Source organism: Sinocyclocheilus rhinocerous, unplaced genomic scaffold (assembly GCF_001515625.1).
Source record: "Sinocyclocheilus rhinocerous isolate Xijiao unplaced genomic scaffold, SAMN03320098_v1.1 scaffold449, whole genome shotgun sequence".
In the NCBI taxonomy this organism is placed as follows: domain Eukaryota; kingdom Metazoa; phylum Chordata; class Actinopteri; order Cypriniformes; family Cyprinidae; genus Sinocyclocheilus; species Sinocyclocheilus rhinocerous.
The window spans coordinates 1,631,585-1,647,342 of NW_015652285.1; the positions used below are offsets into that span (position 1 = coordinate 1,631,585).

Consider the following 15,758-nt stretch of genomic DNA (forward strand, 5'->3'; position numbering starts at 1 on the left):
ATATTTAAAACACACACACACATGCATATATGGTATATCAGTCTGGCGAGTAAACTAAAACATTTACTAGCCAATGGCGATTCAATTGCCAGGTGTCCGTAGAGGGTTGCGGCCAATCCTGAAGAAAGTATTTTAGCACAATTTCTGTGAAATTTATGATACCACTGTCTTCAATATTTTATTGCTATTGCCTAGAAAATAGCTATCCGGGGGCATTTCCAAGAAGGCCACTTAGTGACTGGACTTGCATTTTGGTACTTTGATGGAACAAAGAATAAGTAATGATATAAAATAAAAGCCTAAGTTTACAGCAGCAATTCAGTGCAGTGTCCCATAAACAGGAGAAAATAACAAGCATCCATTCAGCTCAAAGTCAAAAAATTTCCAACAACACAATGCGCTCTACAAAACCAACACACACTGCATGGGCTTTTCATAATAGCACTGAAATCTCATTATTTGCAGGTATTCCTTCAGAAGTGACTTGTATTCGAGGGGAGTTAAGCACTCTTTAAATAACCACCACAAATATTAATGGGGTCCATTAGTGGAAAAAAGCAAGAACCAGATGTCAAAGAAACAAAAACATACGTTTCCACATAAACTACTTCTCCCTTGTTGCTTTCCACCAATCTGAACAAAACCCAAAAGCATGCAAATAAAACAAAAATCTCTTTTCCTACCTGCAACATCAGAACAACAGTCTTCACTATATTCCACTGAGACTTCCTGCCGTCAACGATGACGGTGAAACCACGAGCTTTGCACTTCTCGCTGCAGAGATACAACAGAAAAACATGACATTTTATTCGGCCGCGTAGTACATATGATAGGCAAACACATGTTGTCAGTCCACATACAATGAATCAATTACAATGACTCCACTGTGGCTGTGTTGTTGAACAGACTAATTTGTTTGTTCTGTGGTGGCATTTTAAAAATGAATAAACTGAGTTTGTTTGAGTCACAGTGTCTCACAGATTCCAAGAAACATGTATTCAATCATACAGCTACTATTTTGGTTTCTAAAAAGAAAAAGAAAAAACATTTTAGGCCTGAACAACATTTCTTTTCATTCTTTGAGGGAAGAGAACAGCCAACTCACCCAGTAAAATGTCACCAGAAAGTAATTTGGAGAAGGTCACTATAAGAGCATTGAAAAATAAAAGGGACTACAGAACCAGTGATGGTCTTACTGCCAGCAGTCATGTGAGGTTCAACATTAGTCAAAACTCAACTGGCCGCTGCAGCTCAGGGTATGATTATCTCTTTAATAATAGGATCAGATTAAAGCAATAAGCCATAAGAGACTGTGATTTACCTTGATTTTTACTAGGGATGCACCGATACCGATACTGGTATCGGTATCGGGCCCGATACTGGCCTCCTGTACTCGAGAGCGAGAGCTAGAGAGCGCGCGAGAGAGAGAGAGCGAGAGCTAGAGAGCGCACGAGAGAGAGAGAGAGAGAGAGAGAGAGAGAGAGAGAGAGAGAGAGAGAGAGAGAGAGAGAGAGAGAGAGATTATTTTGAAAGATGAAGCTCGCGATTATGGTAAGGGGCTTTACATTTCCGACGAGTGCTTGCGGTGTTTGGCCAATCACAATGCACTGGGTCAGCTGGCCAATCAGAGCAGACTGCGCTTGTCGGAAGGAGGGACTTTGTAGAAAACGAAGCGTTTGAGAGAGGCGGGGCATAGAGGACCTACAATAATGTACAGTATTTGAAAAATAATGTGTTTTTTGAACATTAAAGCATGTCAACATATGTTATACCAAATACAAGTTACACCAAATACACAAAATAATGATCTTTAAAAAAGCATCATATGACCCCTTTAAATCTTTAAAAACACTAATAATCAAATAACACTTCATGAACGTCTAGCAAAATTAATATCCATCTCTAATATCTATTTTTTATACTATACATTATAATGTTGTGGTGTCTACATTTAATTTTAACAACTCCACAATTGATTTGAAATCTTACAGATTCTGAAGTCTTTAAAAGTTTAGAATTGCGTATAATAAATAAACAGTAAAAAGACATTCACAATTCAGTGACAAAAATCTGAACATTTATTTTCGGACTTATTTTTTTGCTGATTTCTGCCGACTTATTTTTATCAAACTGCAGCAACAAAAGCATAAGGCAAAGTGTTCAATAAATACATGAATTAACCCTAAGAATTAGAATATATTTATTCTGTATGTAGCTTGTGGTTGCCAAGCAACACAGCAACTTGGCATGAATGCAGAATGCGAATATTTATCCAGAGGTTTAGGACGTGCTTCATCTAATCGGAATTCAGAATCAGAACCAATTCATTTCATATAAAACCCAACACAGTAAAACACAAATGTAATAAGGACAAACTAACAGGAACATACAGCAAAATCTTTCCAGAGCCTTGAAGCCTGAAAGACCTTCAAAGGTCTGGAGAAATCAATAAAAGCATTTTTCAACTTCTAACCAGTCTGATCATGAATTATGGGCACTTTCCATTCCATGTGTGAAGATCGTAACAGTGTGCATTATAATTACAATGATCAGATTCATGTTTCATTTCTGCTCTCCATGCTTTGACAGGTGCTTGCCTTTGCAATGGAGGGATGCATTCATTTCAAGAAAGGTTCCCAAAGCGGTGTTTTACCTGGGAATACTCAGTAGGTAATCCAAAGTGGCACTGAGCTCCTCCATGCTGGTCTGTTCGGTGCACAGTGGAATGGTCAGGATCAAACCACTGCGCCTGTCCTTGCCTCCTGGAAAACCAAACAGGCCGAGTCAGGAAATATGCAGAAAATCCAGCAGCACAGAGTAAAGTATGATGTACAAATGGAAAAACCGTGTCAGACGGTGAGGCTTTAAGGAAAAGACGCACTACAAAAAGCTAGTGGAGGAGTAGAGCCTCATGACATTGCAACTTGCAATTAATTCGCAGTATGTCGAGTGTCATCTATGGGAACATGCACTTTCGAGGACACCAAGCATGAAATGTTTCAGCAATTCCTTTCCTAGAATCTTTCATTATCCAATTTAGTGCAAAGTCCTTTGCAAAAAAACATACTGTGCGTCTTAACCAAATGATAGAAATTTAAAGAACTTATCAGTCCATTTTGCCAATGTTCTTGTTGACATGCAAGCATCATTCAGAACTCATATGTTACTCATATGAGAAAAAAGAAGAGGTTTGGAACAACATTTTGAGTGAGTAACTAATGGCAGAATTTCAATTGAGTGGACCATTCCTTTAATGCCAAGTCACTCACTGCATTCCTGTTCATTTTTATGATAAATTCACAAGCACAATTTTAAACAAAAAGTGCTTCCAACAAAACCCTTAACAGAGCAACATTCACCATGCCAGAAATACCAGAATGATACAAAAACAGACAAACTGGCAAAACAAGCAGAAAAGTAGGTTAAATCACTACAATTAGGCAACACTGGAACATTCACAGCATGATTCAACTACATAGTGATCCGAGTCCTCAAATGCAGGCTGAATTAGATTTCAAAGAGCTGACCAAATGATAGAAATTTAAAGAACTTATCAGTACATTTTGCCAATGTTCTTGTTGACATGCAAGCATCATTCAGAAGACTTTTCAAAGCAAGAGCCATGCTGACACAAAAATACAACCATTAGGCTATGGTAATGAACAAAGCAGCCTCATATCCTGATAATATTCAGTTTTGGAAGACATATAAAATAAGGTGGACATAAGGGCGTCCTCTCATTAGTTAAAGAACATATGAGTGCAAGCAATTTTTCATATGTGGCATTGCTGTCAGAGATGTGGTCTAATGGACTTTGCTTGTTGAGCTGTGGTTGTAGTTAGGTTATAGTTAACTCTAATATTCTTAAAATTTAGAACAATTTTTAAAACTATATCTTTATTGTTATCGTTATAGTTATCCTCGGTGTGAATGGGCCTTTAGAGTCCAGCTTGCGCAAATAACTCATAAAATAAAATAAAACTACTTCCAATTATTTGGAATATATATATTATTGGTCTTTACCTGACAGGAAGGCCAGTTTCTTCTTCAGCACAGGCAGTATTTTGAAGGCCTCCATCCTGGAATGAGACTATACTCTACTCACGCAGCTGCAAGAAGTTGACAACATAGTATCTTTTTAGATAACATATTAAGGGACAGATTACCCTAAAATTAAAATTCTTTTGTGTTCAGCAGAAGACAGAAAATCATACAGGTTTGGAACAACTTGAGGGTGAGTAACTGATGACAGAATTTAAATGTTTGGGTGAACTATCCCTTTAAGATTGAGTTTAGAAGTCATGTGATCATTTAGGGCTAAAACAAATACCTGCGATTTCATGATTATAGCCCCAAATTGTCTCACAGAATGAATTAAACTACATATGTGCCTATGACTCAAAATACTTCAATAGATACTCTCCAGGCAGATATAACATGCAGTTCTTTGAGAGATTTTAAACACAAAAACAGCTTTTCTGTCAATTAAAGGAATAGTTTACCCTAAAATAGGGACCACGGATGTCAAGCTCAGAACAAGAACAAGAAAAACACTATAACAGAATCATAAAACACAACAGCTTTGCATGAGGAACCAACCAAAACTGAAGTCATTATTCACAGAACATCAAACTTGTCGGGACTGGTCATGATTTACTCAACCTCATGTTATTTCAAACCTGTATGACTTACTTTCTTCTGCAGAACACAGCAGATATTTTAAAGAATGTGGGCAACCAAACAGTTTTTGTCCATAAAGTAGAAGTCAACTGTAACCAAAATGGAGACAATTCTTAAAATATCTTCTTTTATATTCTACAGAAGAAAGTCATACTGGTTTGGAACAACATCAAGGTGAGTAAAGAAAGATGACTTCAGAAGATAGCTTGATAAAAGCCAGGTTGTTCAAATTTTTTTTAAAGATATTTCTTTATGGTTTCATTGAGAAAAAAAAAAAAAAAAAAAGAGGTTTGGAACAACATTTTGAGTGAGTAACTAATGGCATAATTTCAATTGAGTGGACCATTCCTTTAATTCCTTTAATGCCAAGTCACTCACTGCATTCCTGTTCATTTTTATGCTAAATTCACAAGCACAATTTTAAACAAAAAGTTTGGAACAACATTTTGAGTGAGTAACTAATGGCAGAATTTCAATTGAGTGGACCATTCCTTTAATTCCTTTAATGCCAAGTCACTCACTGCATTCCTGTTCATTTTTATGCTAAATTCACAAGCACAATTTTAAACAAAAAGTGCTTCCAACAAAACCCTTAACAGAGCAACATTCACCATGCCAGAAATACCAGAATGATACAAAAACAGACAAACTGGCAAAACAAGCAGAAAAGTAGGTTAAATCACTACAATTAGGCAACACTGGAACATTCACAGCATGATTCAACTACATAGTGATCCGAGTCCTCAAATGCAGGCTGATCTAGATTTCAAAGAGCTGACAGCCTCACTCACCTTCAGCGATGACGCAGCATTTCAAGAACATTCCATCTCATGCGATTCCTTCCTGGTACATGTTCTGCAAAGATGCAGAGAGATGCAGGAGAGGAGAAAGGGCAAAACATGACGTGTGGAAGAGTTACAGATAGTGAGAGAGATAGAAAAAAAACAAAAAAAAAAACACTACTTTAAGACGATTTGTATTCTGGCATCCAGCTTACAGCAATGACAGTTCAACCAACCTGAATACATCAGAATTCATTTGAGTGATAAAGAACTCTTCATAAACTGCCGAGAATGGAAGTGGTCATGTAAGCATCCAATAATCAACCAGCAGCAATGATAGTAATACCAATTAAATGTGTCAAAAAAGATTTTTTAACGGCAATAAAAGATTTAGGGAGGATTGCGAAGGAAACATGGCTTGGCAAACTCATCTTAACATAAGCTGATGCAAGGAAAAGTGCCACATCATTTAGGAAAGGACGGAAAGGACAGCTCCGCTGCGATTACAAGGTTTGCTGATGTGTCTGCAAGCCAGGAATGAGAAAAAAAAAATTAGCCTTTGGTCGTTTAGAAGTATTACACTGCACTGCTGCACACTGAATTACCATGCAACCCACTGGCCAATCCCAATGCAAATAACTTCCAATGCCCATGTTTGTGCAAATCTCTCAGAATCGTAAGAGTTCTAGGACATAATCATTCTGCAGTGTCACAGTATATGCAAAACTGATTTTTGCATGATATTTTGCATTTACAAAAAATGTGTCATTGCCTTAATACATCTGCATGTTTCACTATTGCTATGTTTGGACCATTTCATTGCATTATGACATTTTCATGACAAATAGACAATTTTTCCATCAAAATTCACATTGCAATTCACATTCATTCTCATGATGCTAATAGTGAGTCATGAGATTCTCTTTACTGTAATTTACTGTATTCAGTAAGACCAATACTGTGATGCAATGTTTTAAACTAGGCCAGCATAAATGAAAGGTACAGTAGAACAATAAATACTATCATGATGAGACATGATTCTGGACTACAGTAACAAGAAACAGAGGAAATGTGCTTATAAGTCACAAACAATGTTAATATGATGGAAAAAAAAATCTATTTTCTTTAAGCAAACCATAATTGTATTCATTTCCGTTAATCAAATGATGAAACTGGACTTGGACATGTTCTGGACAAGATTCACTCAATTTGTGCATGTCAGTGCATCTCTATAATCATAAACGCTGGCAGTTTAAGCATTACATTTCATACTGTGATCTTAAGAGACTCGTCTCTGGACACATAAAGACAACAGTTGGCTAGCCTAGTCCTGGGAATCAGTGTCTGGACTCAAACCAACAGCTGGCTGAGAGTTGCAGGAATGACTCGCTCGTGCTCTGGTGCGAGACAAAGACGGGATCCACCAATACGGCCTACATAATATTAAAACTACAGGTCATCTGCGCAGTGAAACAATCTCCCCTACTAACAACAACGTACGTGGCTAGGGTGTCATGGGAAAATACACCTTTAAATGCAGTTTGGCATTCATTCCACGTGAGCATGAACCATATTTTCTGGCAGCGTGCATGGCTTCTGGCACGCGCGAGCCGCAGATCCGCATGCAATTACCTATATTTCATACTATAGAGGTTAATGCATGACTAACATGAACGCGGTGTATTTTGGGGTTGAATATAAGGACAATCCCTTACTAACTTACCTTAGATGAACGTCGACAATAATGCTGTGATTGTTAGCCCTGCTAAAGACGAGGACGCATGATCCATGTGCTTTCGCTCAGAACCACACAGCATCCTTAATCAAGTTAATGGATTATTATGAAAAATAAAATTACCTTTCTCCGTATTGGGCCCCGGAGTCGATCGATGTTATTGATAATAGCCTTTGATACTGAGAAAACTCTCGGCGTTGTGTTTTGTTAGAAAGAGGCTGGTCCTGTTCATATAGCTCCTCCCAAATGATGGAGCAGGGCGTGTCTCTCACTGTAGTGGGCGGAGTCTATTGTTTCTTTAAACACACAGTGCATCTTTTAAATAAACGATATCTTATATTTGTAGAGGAACGCTGACATCGAATCGACCATGGAAAAAATGTCCGAACATTAAAAGCAGGGTATGAGATTTTTCAAAAACACTTTAGAAAACTGATTCGGGCCGAATAGCAAAACAAACTTGTAGCCAATCAGCAATAAGGGGCGTGTCCATGAAGTGAATTTCTAGTTTGAGCGATGTTGTAATTTCTGCCACAGGAAAACAGTCAAAAGAATAAATCACAGTCTCTGTGTTTTTTTGTTTTTTTACCATTTCTCAATCAAAATGTGTCAAACTAAACATATTTTATATTAAGAAATAAGTTCAAAGTTACAAAATGATACAAACAGATGATAACAGACAAGTAAAGATTACTTTAAAAAACAACATTAACATGTATATAATACATAATAAATATTCTGAGAAGAAAGAAAGAAAGATATTTTTAGTATAATAAGCATTAAGGTGAAGGACTTTTACAGTGTATCAGTTTCTAGTCAAAGATTTTGGTGTAGCCTACATTTTGCACATAATTGTTTGTTGTGAATATTATTTAGCATGTAATCTAGAAGTTCATACTCCATCAATGGCTTCTCTATTTTAAACTCAACATGTTTTCTTTGGAATACTGGTTACTGGCATAGAAAGTAACAATTTTGAAAGGAAAACGCCACAAAAAAATGAGCTAGTATTAGATTTTGATAAAGGAATCTGTATATATTTTGTGGTTGCTGTTTTATTGTCTCACTTTAAAACATTACATTCTGTTTAATAAATGACAGAAATCTGTATGATGACTTCAAATTGTAAAAGATGGTTTAATATGTCTAATATTGAAAGGATCATACTTCTGAAGTCCAGTGTACACTTCTATAGAAATATCTCCTTAAATTACAAGACACGCATATGTATAAATGTCACAGAGTTCGGATAACATGTATTCAAAGAACTGTATCTTTTGCATTGGCAATAAAAGTGGAAATGTTTAATATCTTTTCTGTAGCCAATACTACAGGTATCTGTTTTGAAGTGAAATATTGGCATTTCAAATAAACCAACTAACATTCACTGCAAAGTGTAAACCCCATTCTTTAGTATATGTACACAGTTTTTATACAAGCCATTTATGCATATTATGTTTTCTTGTAGCTAATATTTAATGTTTTTTTTTTAATAATTCCTGCTCAATTCGAAGTTCAAAAATATTGGTATATTGTGGTATTGTTACTACTGCCACTCCACACAGATGCTGTACTAGCTGACTGTGCATCCTACAATTTCTGTGAAAGTACTTGCTAGTCTTAGGGCAATTAAACAAAAAAAAAGCCCATTGGCAATTTTTTTTTTTTCTTTCTTTGCGTAATAATCCAAACTATATTGTTTGACATTATTTACTGAATACAATTAAATAAAACAAAAATACACATATTACATGGTAAACTATTTAGACTGCCATCAGTCTCATTGAGTTCACTGAGTTTCCCCTCAATCACAATCACATGCTGTTCATTACCCTCTATCTTCTATCTATATAACTGATAACCAGTTAGTGGGACTGACAAGCAGTCAAAAAAAAAATTTGCTAAATGCTACAATAAGAAGAATAGATTTGACACTTGCACTTCTCAACAATTTTGGTTCAAGATGAAAACATGATGTTGTGGATTGTAAACAGTAATGTAAGAGGCATTTGTAAAAATGTTTGTGGTGTATTTGGGAAACATGCTAATTTGCACTGAATACTAGTGTCAATAAACAGTGTTAATAAACATAATGCAATAGAGCAAACAATTCTCATTTAAAAAACTCATTTAAATTCCCTTGAAGATGCATGAAAGGAAAATGAAGATAAGTGGGCCCATACCCTATGTTGTGTGGGTTCCAAAAATAGAAGAACATGGATAGATTCAGTTGCTATGGTAATAATATTAGCTCAGAGTAGCCTAATTATCGAGGTTTAAAAAGGCGTAGAAAGATGCCACTAGATGTCTCTGTTTGCTCATTGAGTCACTGTAAATTGGAAACTGTTCTGACTTGTCACTTGTATCAAAGATGAATCATTTCCTGCTTTGTCTACACCATGGCCAGGAACCTTTTTTGACCAGAGCCTTTATTTATTTTCTTTCTTTCTTTTCATGTTTGGTTAAATAATTTGTCCACTAATCTTTAGTGGATGGTTTAATTAATTAATTTTTCCACTATATATATATATATATATATATATATATGCATGTCTGTTGGCGGGGTTCCCCTGGTAAAATTCATATTCCAGGGGCTAAATACCACGTAATTGAAGTCGCTTCGACTCACAGACATAAAAAACAACCTGTGGCAACAGAGTTAAAGTACCCCAAGTCCACGGGAAACCCGCTGAATGTTTACGAATATTTAGAACTGGTGTTATTGTGACGCCACTGAGACTGGTTGCGTGGCCGTGTTCCACTTGGAGCGCGCATACAGAAGGCATCCAGTAGCGTATTCAGTTCTCTTTCACAGCTTATTGCATTTTAATATTTCCCTTTAATATCAAACACATCCCGCTCATACTTTCTCATTCATCCATGTTTATTTATTAATAACTTCAATCAGCCCTCCCACTGAAAGCTGCACTGATTATCATGCGTAAATACGACACATTAGCCTATAGGACATAAAAGGTCCTGTAGCAAGCGAAAGTATGAGGTGATGTTTCGAAATGTCTCTTTTCTCCAGTTTTAATACAAGGATACGTTTCAGCCCAGTCACCTTTTTTATAAACTTTTAAATTTTCGCCGCTGTTCTAAAAATATTTCTTTTCATCATTACCACAAACAAGCTGATCCAACTCTTTGGAAATATGTCACATATTTGGAAACTTTTCAGGTCGACCGAACATTTTCCGTCATGACTGAACAGTTGTATTTTAGAAATCAGCTTTGTCATGATACTTTATTACGCTTTGAACAGTTTGTTTGGCCACTGGTGCATTTGATAAATACACTTTGTTGACTTGAATTTCAATGATTTGGATAGTTGTTGGTCAAATAAAGCTGTTGTGCTGAATGGGACGGCGGTGGAAATGTTATGCAGTCGCCGCAGTCAGACGGTTGACGCTGGATTACACAATGAGCTTTACTGCGGTAATGAGCAGATGCAGAGATCCGGTGTACCAGCGGACTGTTCTCATGGCACTGCGCAGTAATTGTGCTGATATGTAATTACTGCCTGTCACCCCTGGGGACAGTTTTGACAAGAGCAGACTGGCAGGGCATCTGTGTTCGCCACACAGGGGTTTTTACTGGAACTCGCATTGCAAGGACAGTGTGTCCAGTCCAGCCACTATTAGTGCTGCTCCCGTTTTCCTCAGGCATCAGCGAAATTGGCTCTCGATCGTCCTCTTTTAGATGTATGATTAATTTTTATTTGAAGAAGGTCCTCTATCTATCTATCTATCTATCTATCTATCTATCTATCTTCTTGTGTGGTATTGTAAGTTTCTCAGTAAAGTTTGAAGGAAGTTTGAAACACTCACCTAAATAACAGCAGACTAAATGCAGTCAACAGAGGGCGCGCTCGAGCCTCTGTCTGACAGGATCCTGGCGACTTCAAATGGCCATAATAGCACCACATCAATAGCACCTTTTAGTGTATTTTCAGTCAGTTGTGAATTAACATGCTAATATATAGCAAAGAAAGTTAATTCATTACATAACTGGGATGTGAGAATGCAATGTCCATACATAGGCCTACTATTAGTGTAGTAACGCATTCCAGTTAAAAGGGTCAATCCCATTTTTGATAGACAAGTGGAAGCCCCGCCTTACATGTAAATGAGCCAAAAAAGGCCCGCCCAGTTAAAAGAACGAATCACATTTTTATAGTTTACCTGCCTGTTTGTAATAAATTCCATTTCTATTTAACGTTTTACTTACAGTCTTGTTTTATTTATAAGAAGCTAAATTGGCACTGAGTGGAAAATCTCTAACCTTACACTTGGTTGTTACCGAGATGATTGCCAAGAATTGACTTACCTTATGTTGTGTATGTAGATGACAAATCATTTGTTTTCAACACTTTTATTTAATAATGTAGAATGTAAACTAGCCTTTATGACTCCAAAGTTTCTGCACTTTCCAGCATTCTCATGAGATTCCAATTTTTCTTGCAAATCTAATTTACAAAAACAAATTGGAAATTCGCAAACAAGTCTGAATGACATCAATTCATCCTTGTACATAGATTGTCTGTTGGGACTTTAAGATGAAATGTAATGTAATTTTGTTGGTTGGCACTGAATTATAGGTCATTTTATTTTGAAACCCAGTATCGATCAGTCTTACAAAGTGAAATTAATTACATTAAAGACAAGAAGCAAGCTATTGTGAGTAATTTAATAGTCATTTATTTTGCCACATGAGAAATGACTGTTGATTTATAAAGGAATGTATTAACTCACTTGCATATAGCTATGGTGAAAGTTGGAAATGGTCAATACTGGAATACTAGCAGGTTTGTAGCATTGGAAAAAACTTGATTCACACGAGACCCATCAACAAAATACATTTTAAAAACACATTTACGCCATCTTATAAGCTTTATTGCTGTGAAGTACATTTATGGAGTGATCTGAAGCAGAGCTGACTGATGTTTATTAGTAAAGAGCCCTTGTGAAAATGTTAAAGTGTCTTGCTGCAGTAAGTGACAGTGAGCTTGATTTACACTAACAGCCTTATAGTCAGTGTACTTTAGTTAGTTAACATGTTGGCACACAAGGATTTTGAGAGGGCTTGTCAGAGAAAAGCTGAATACAAACAATTTCAAGTTGTGTGCTTGTGAGAAGAGGGGAATTGTTAGTATGAAATGAGCTTATGAAATTAATTATTATAAGAAAGCGGCATTATGTCACAAAAGTGTGGACTCAGAGGAAGACAGCTAAGGGTTTAGTGTGCCATTTGGGACAGGACCACAGATGATATTCCTGAGAAAAAGACCTCAGTATTCTCACATGCGTCTTAACGTGTGTTCACATTTGCTTTGATACCAACACAATATAATAATACTTAATATACAATTATAAAAATGATCGTAATTTTGACAGTAAAAGACAGTAACATTGCTACAGTAAAAACCTGTTCATTGGTTGATGGAATTGCCTTATTCTTTACACTGAAAAACTGTAATAGACCTAATGGTACATTTCAGAGTGATTTTACAGTAAAATACTGTTCAATGTAGTTTTTAAGTGAAAAAGAATGTCATCATAATTTACAGTGAAAAAAAACATAAATTGAGAGTTCTCTGTGTGACAGCTCACATTTGATGATTTTTCACTTTATTTTTTAGAGTTTTTTTTCTTTTCAGTTATGTAAATTAGGGTTTTATGTTACATCTTATGTTGTTACAATAATGTTTACTGTGTTATTTTAACATTGCTACAGTAAAAACCTGTTCATTTCGTTAATGGAATTGCCTTATTCTTTACACTGAAAAACTGTAATAGACCTAATGGTACATTTCAGAGTGATTTTACAGTAAAATACTGTTCAATGTAGTTTTTAAGTGAAAAAGAATGTCATCATAATTTACAGTGAAAAAAAACATAAATTGAGAGTTCTCTGTGTGACAGCTCACATTTGATGATTTTTCACTTTATTTTTTAGAGTTTTTTTTCTTTTCAGTTATGTAAATTAGGGTTTTATGTTACATCTTATGTTGTTACAATAATGTTTACTGTGTTATTTTAGTGTCATGTTGCTATGATGGTGTTTTGTATTTTTGTATTTATCTCAGCTTGTAAAAAAGCTACTTGTAATGAACTTTAATCATGTGTCTTTCTGATTACCACCTGTGTTTTTAAGGTGGTTGTCAGCATAAAAATCAAAATTTAGTAATTTGGTACATTAACATTATTTCAGTTAATGAAATACACTGTGTTTAACTGTAAATTTAAGTTCAGTCTGTAAAACTTTTACATGTTGTTGATAGTTTTTTTCCCCCCATAAATTTCATTATAATTTTTTTACAGTGAATGTTTGCAATTAAAAGTTAAAGATTTCAAATATTTTGAACCCAAACGTTTCTCATAAGATTCTTCAAAGACCAAATGATTTATCCAAAGTAAGTTTATAGCCCTGTATGCTTTCTGTATGTCAGTAATTGACTCATTTGTGACCCTGGACCACAAAACCAGTCATAAGGGTCAATTTTTTAAAATTGAGATTCATACATCATCTGAAAGCTGAACAAATAAGCTTTCCATTGATGTATGGTTAGGACAATATTTGGCCGAGTTGAGATACAACTATTTGAAAAATCTGGAATCTGTGGATGCAAAAAAATCTAAATATTGAGAAAATCGCCTTTAAAGTTGTCCAAATGAAGTCCTTAGCAATGCATATTACTAATGATAATACATTTTTGATATATTTACGGTAGGAAATTTACAAAATATCTTCATGGAACATGATCTTTACTTAATATCCTAATGATTCTTGGCATAAAAGAAAAATCGATAATTTTGACCCATACAATGTATTGTTGGCTATTGCTACAAATATACCCATGCTACTTATGACTTGTTTTGTGCTCCAGGGTCACATTTGTGTCCGTTTTTGCACCTGAAAGGATGTTAAAAGACACATTTGATACAAGTATGGTATTTAAAGGCAATAAATTACCTCTGAACAATAACATTTTCCAAATATGTCAAAGAAGGTCACAGGAGATGGCAAATACCTCCCTTGCCGGTTTCTGTCGGAGACAAATTATTTAAGTTCTTAATGAAATGCTGAGCAAACAGTGAGAATTAGCTGCCCTGCAGAGTGACAAAACTGCGCTTTTTCACAGGTACAATGTGGTCTCCATGCAAAGATCTCTACGGCTGATTTATACTTGACAGAAATGGAGTCTCAGTCCAGTTCAAACACAAGAGACCAAAGCATGAGCTGGACACACACTAGCTGCTCAAATAGACCCCCACTGTCACTCAAAAGGATTTACAATCAGCCAGAATTAGTGGCCATGTATTATATTACATTAGTTCACTGCCAGAAGTTCTTTATGTATTTTCGGATAAGGCTGGAGTGAACAGGCCGCTGTAGCCAGCGATATCCTCGGACAATAATTCCTGTTCTTTTTTTACACCGATTACAGAACCTATACATAGACACAAGTACAGTGTATGTAACTATGCAAGCATCTATTCTAACACAATCTTTCCTACACTTTCATAATCTTGTTTACCAAAATGACTCACTATTTGGTTACAGCTCAACCTGGACCCAACGACTTTGATGCAAAACGCTCTCTGAGTACTTTGAAAATGAGAAAATGTCACGAATAATTGGGGCACTTAAAATGATCTGGCTGCTGCATCAAAAGCGCTGTATGAGTCAACGAAGAACATCATGTAAATTCTGTTTAGCATGTCGTTATCTAACAAGCAAATATGTTTTTGGATGTACTGTAGATGAATGCTTTCGTGGATGAAACATCTGGAGAATCTGCAATCCTTTCAACAAACCCTCTTTTTGGATCAGCAGCCGCACTTTTCTGCCTGTAGTAAGAAAAAAAAAAAGCTAAAAAGGCAAAAAGCTATTGTAGAATTGATGAGATAGGCGCCTACCAATCACCTGCTCCACACAGAGCCCATTTTTCTCAAAACGACTCTCCTTTGCTGTTGCGATTCATTTGTGCACTTTTCTGGGGCATCAAAGTTACAGCATAGAATACACAACCCAAATACATTACTGACAAAGTCAACAGCAATGACAGAAATGAACTTTTTATTACAATATTTACACTCTAGAATGAATTTTCAGGGCTTTTATGTAGGAATATTTGTTTTCAGTGTGTGTTTGTGTAAAATACTTCAATTGAATCACTTAACTGAAAGAAAAATTCTCTGTGTGAACAATTATATAACACCGAATGAACTTGACCCTATAATGCAAATTTGTAAAGTTACTAAATGATCAACATGATCAAAACTTTGCAGAAAAACTCTTGTGCACAATCTACTACATGCATTCTATCGTCTGATTGATAGTTTATACTTTTTTTGGCAAGTAAAGGCCTTTTAGTGTAATTGTAAGGTCCCACTTTATGTTAAGTGTCCCTAATACCTGTATACTTACATAGTAACTAGATGTGTACGTAGTATGTAACCACAGTGTAAGTACACATTGGTACATAGTATCTACAGCTGTAATATTTCTGTAACTACACACATGTAACAACCCTCCGACTGGTTTGTGTACGTACA

General features: G+C 35.8%; 1 protein-coding gene across 1 annotated transcript in view; it reads right to left on the minus strand.

The window, feature by feature from the left end:
- The window catches only part of LOC107714358 (SEC14 domain and spectrin repeat-containing protein 1-like), a 44,650-nt gene extending 37,229 nt beyond the window's left edge, over positions 1 to 7,421 (minus strand). Inside the window, exons 1-5 of the mRNA XM_016520180.1 lie at positions 7,321 to 7,421; positions 5,472 to 5,535; positions 4,024 to 4,109; positions 2,654 to 2,762; positions 684 to 774 (exon numbers count right to left, since the gene is read on the minus strand). Coding sequence (XP_016375666.1) covers positions 684 to 774; positions 2,654 to 2,762; positions 4,024 to 4,078 — 255 coding nt within the window. The 5' untranslated portion in view covers positions 4,079 to 4,109; positions 5,472 to 5,535; positions 7,321 to 7,421. The remainder of the gene's footprint in view (positions 1 to 683; positions 775 to 2,653; positions 2,763 to 4,023; positions 4,110 to 5,471; positions 5,536 to 7,320) is intronic.
- Between the last annotated feature and the right edge of the window lie 8,337 nt (positions 7,422 to 15,758).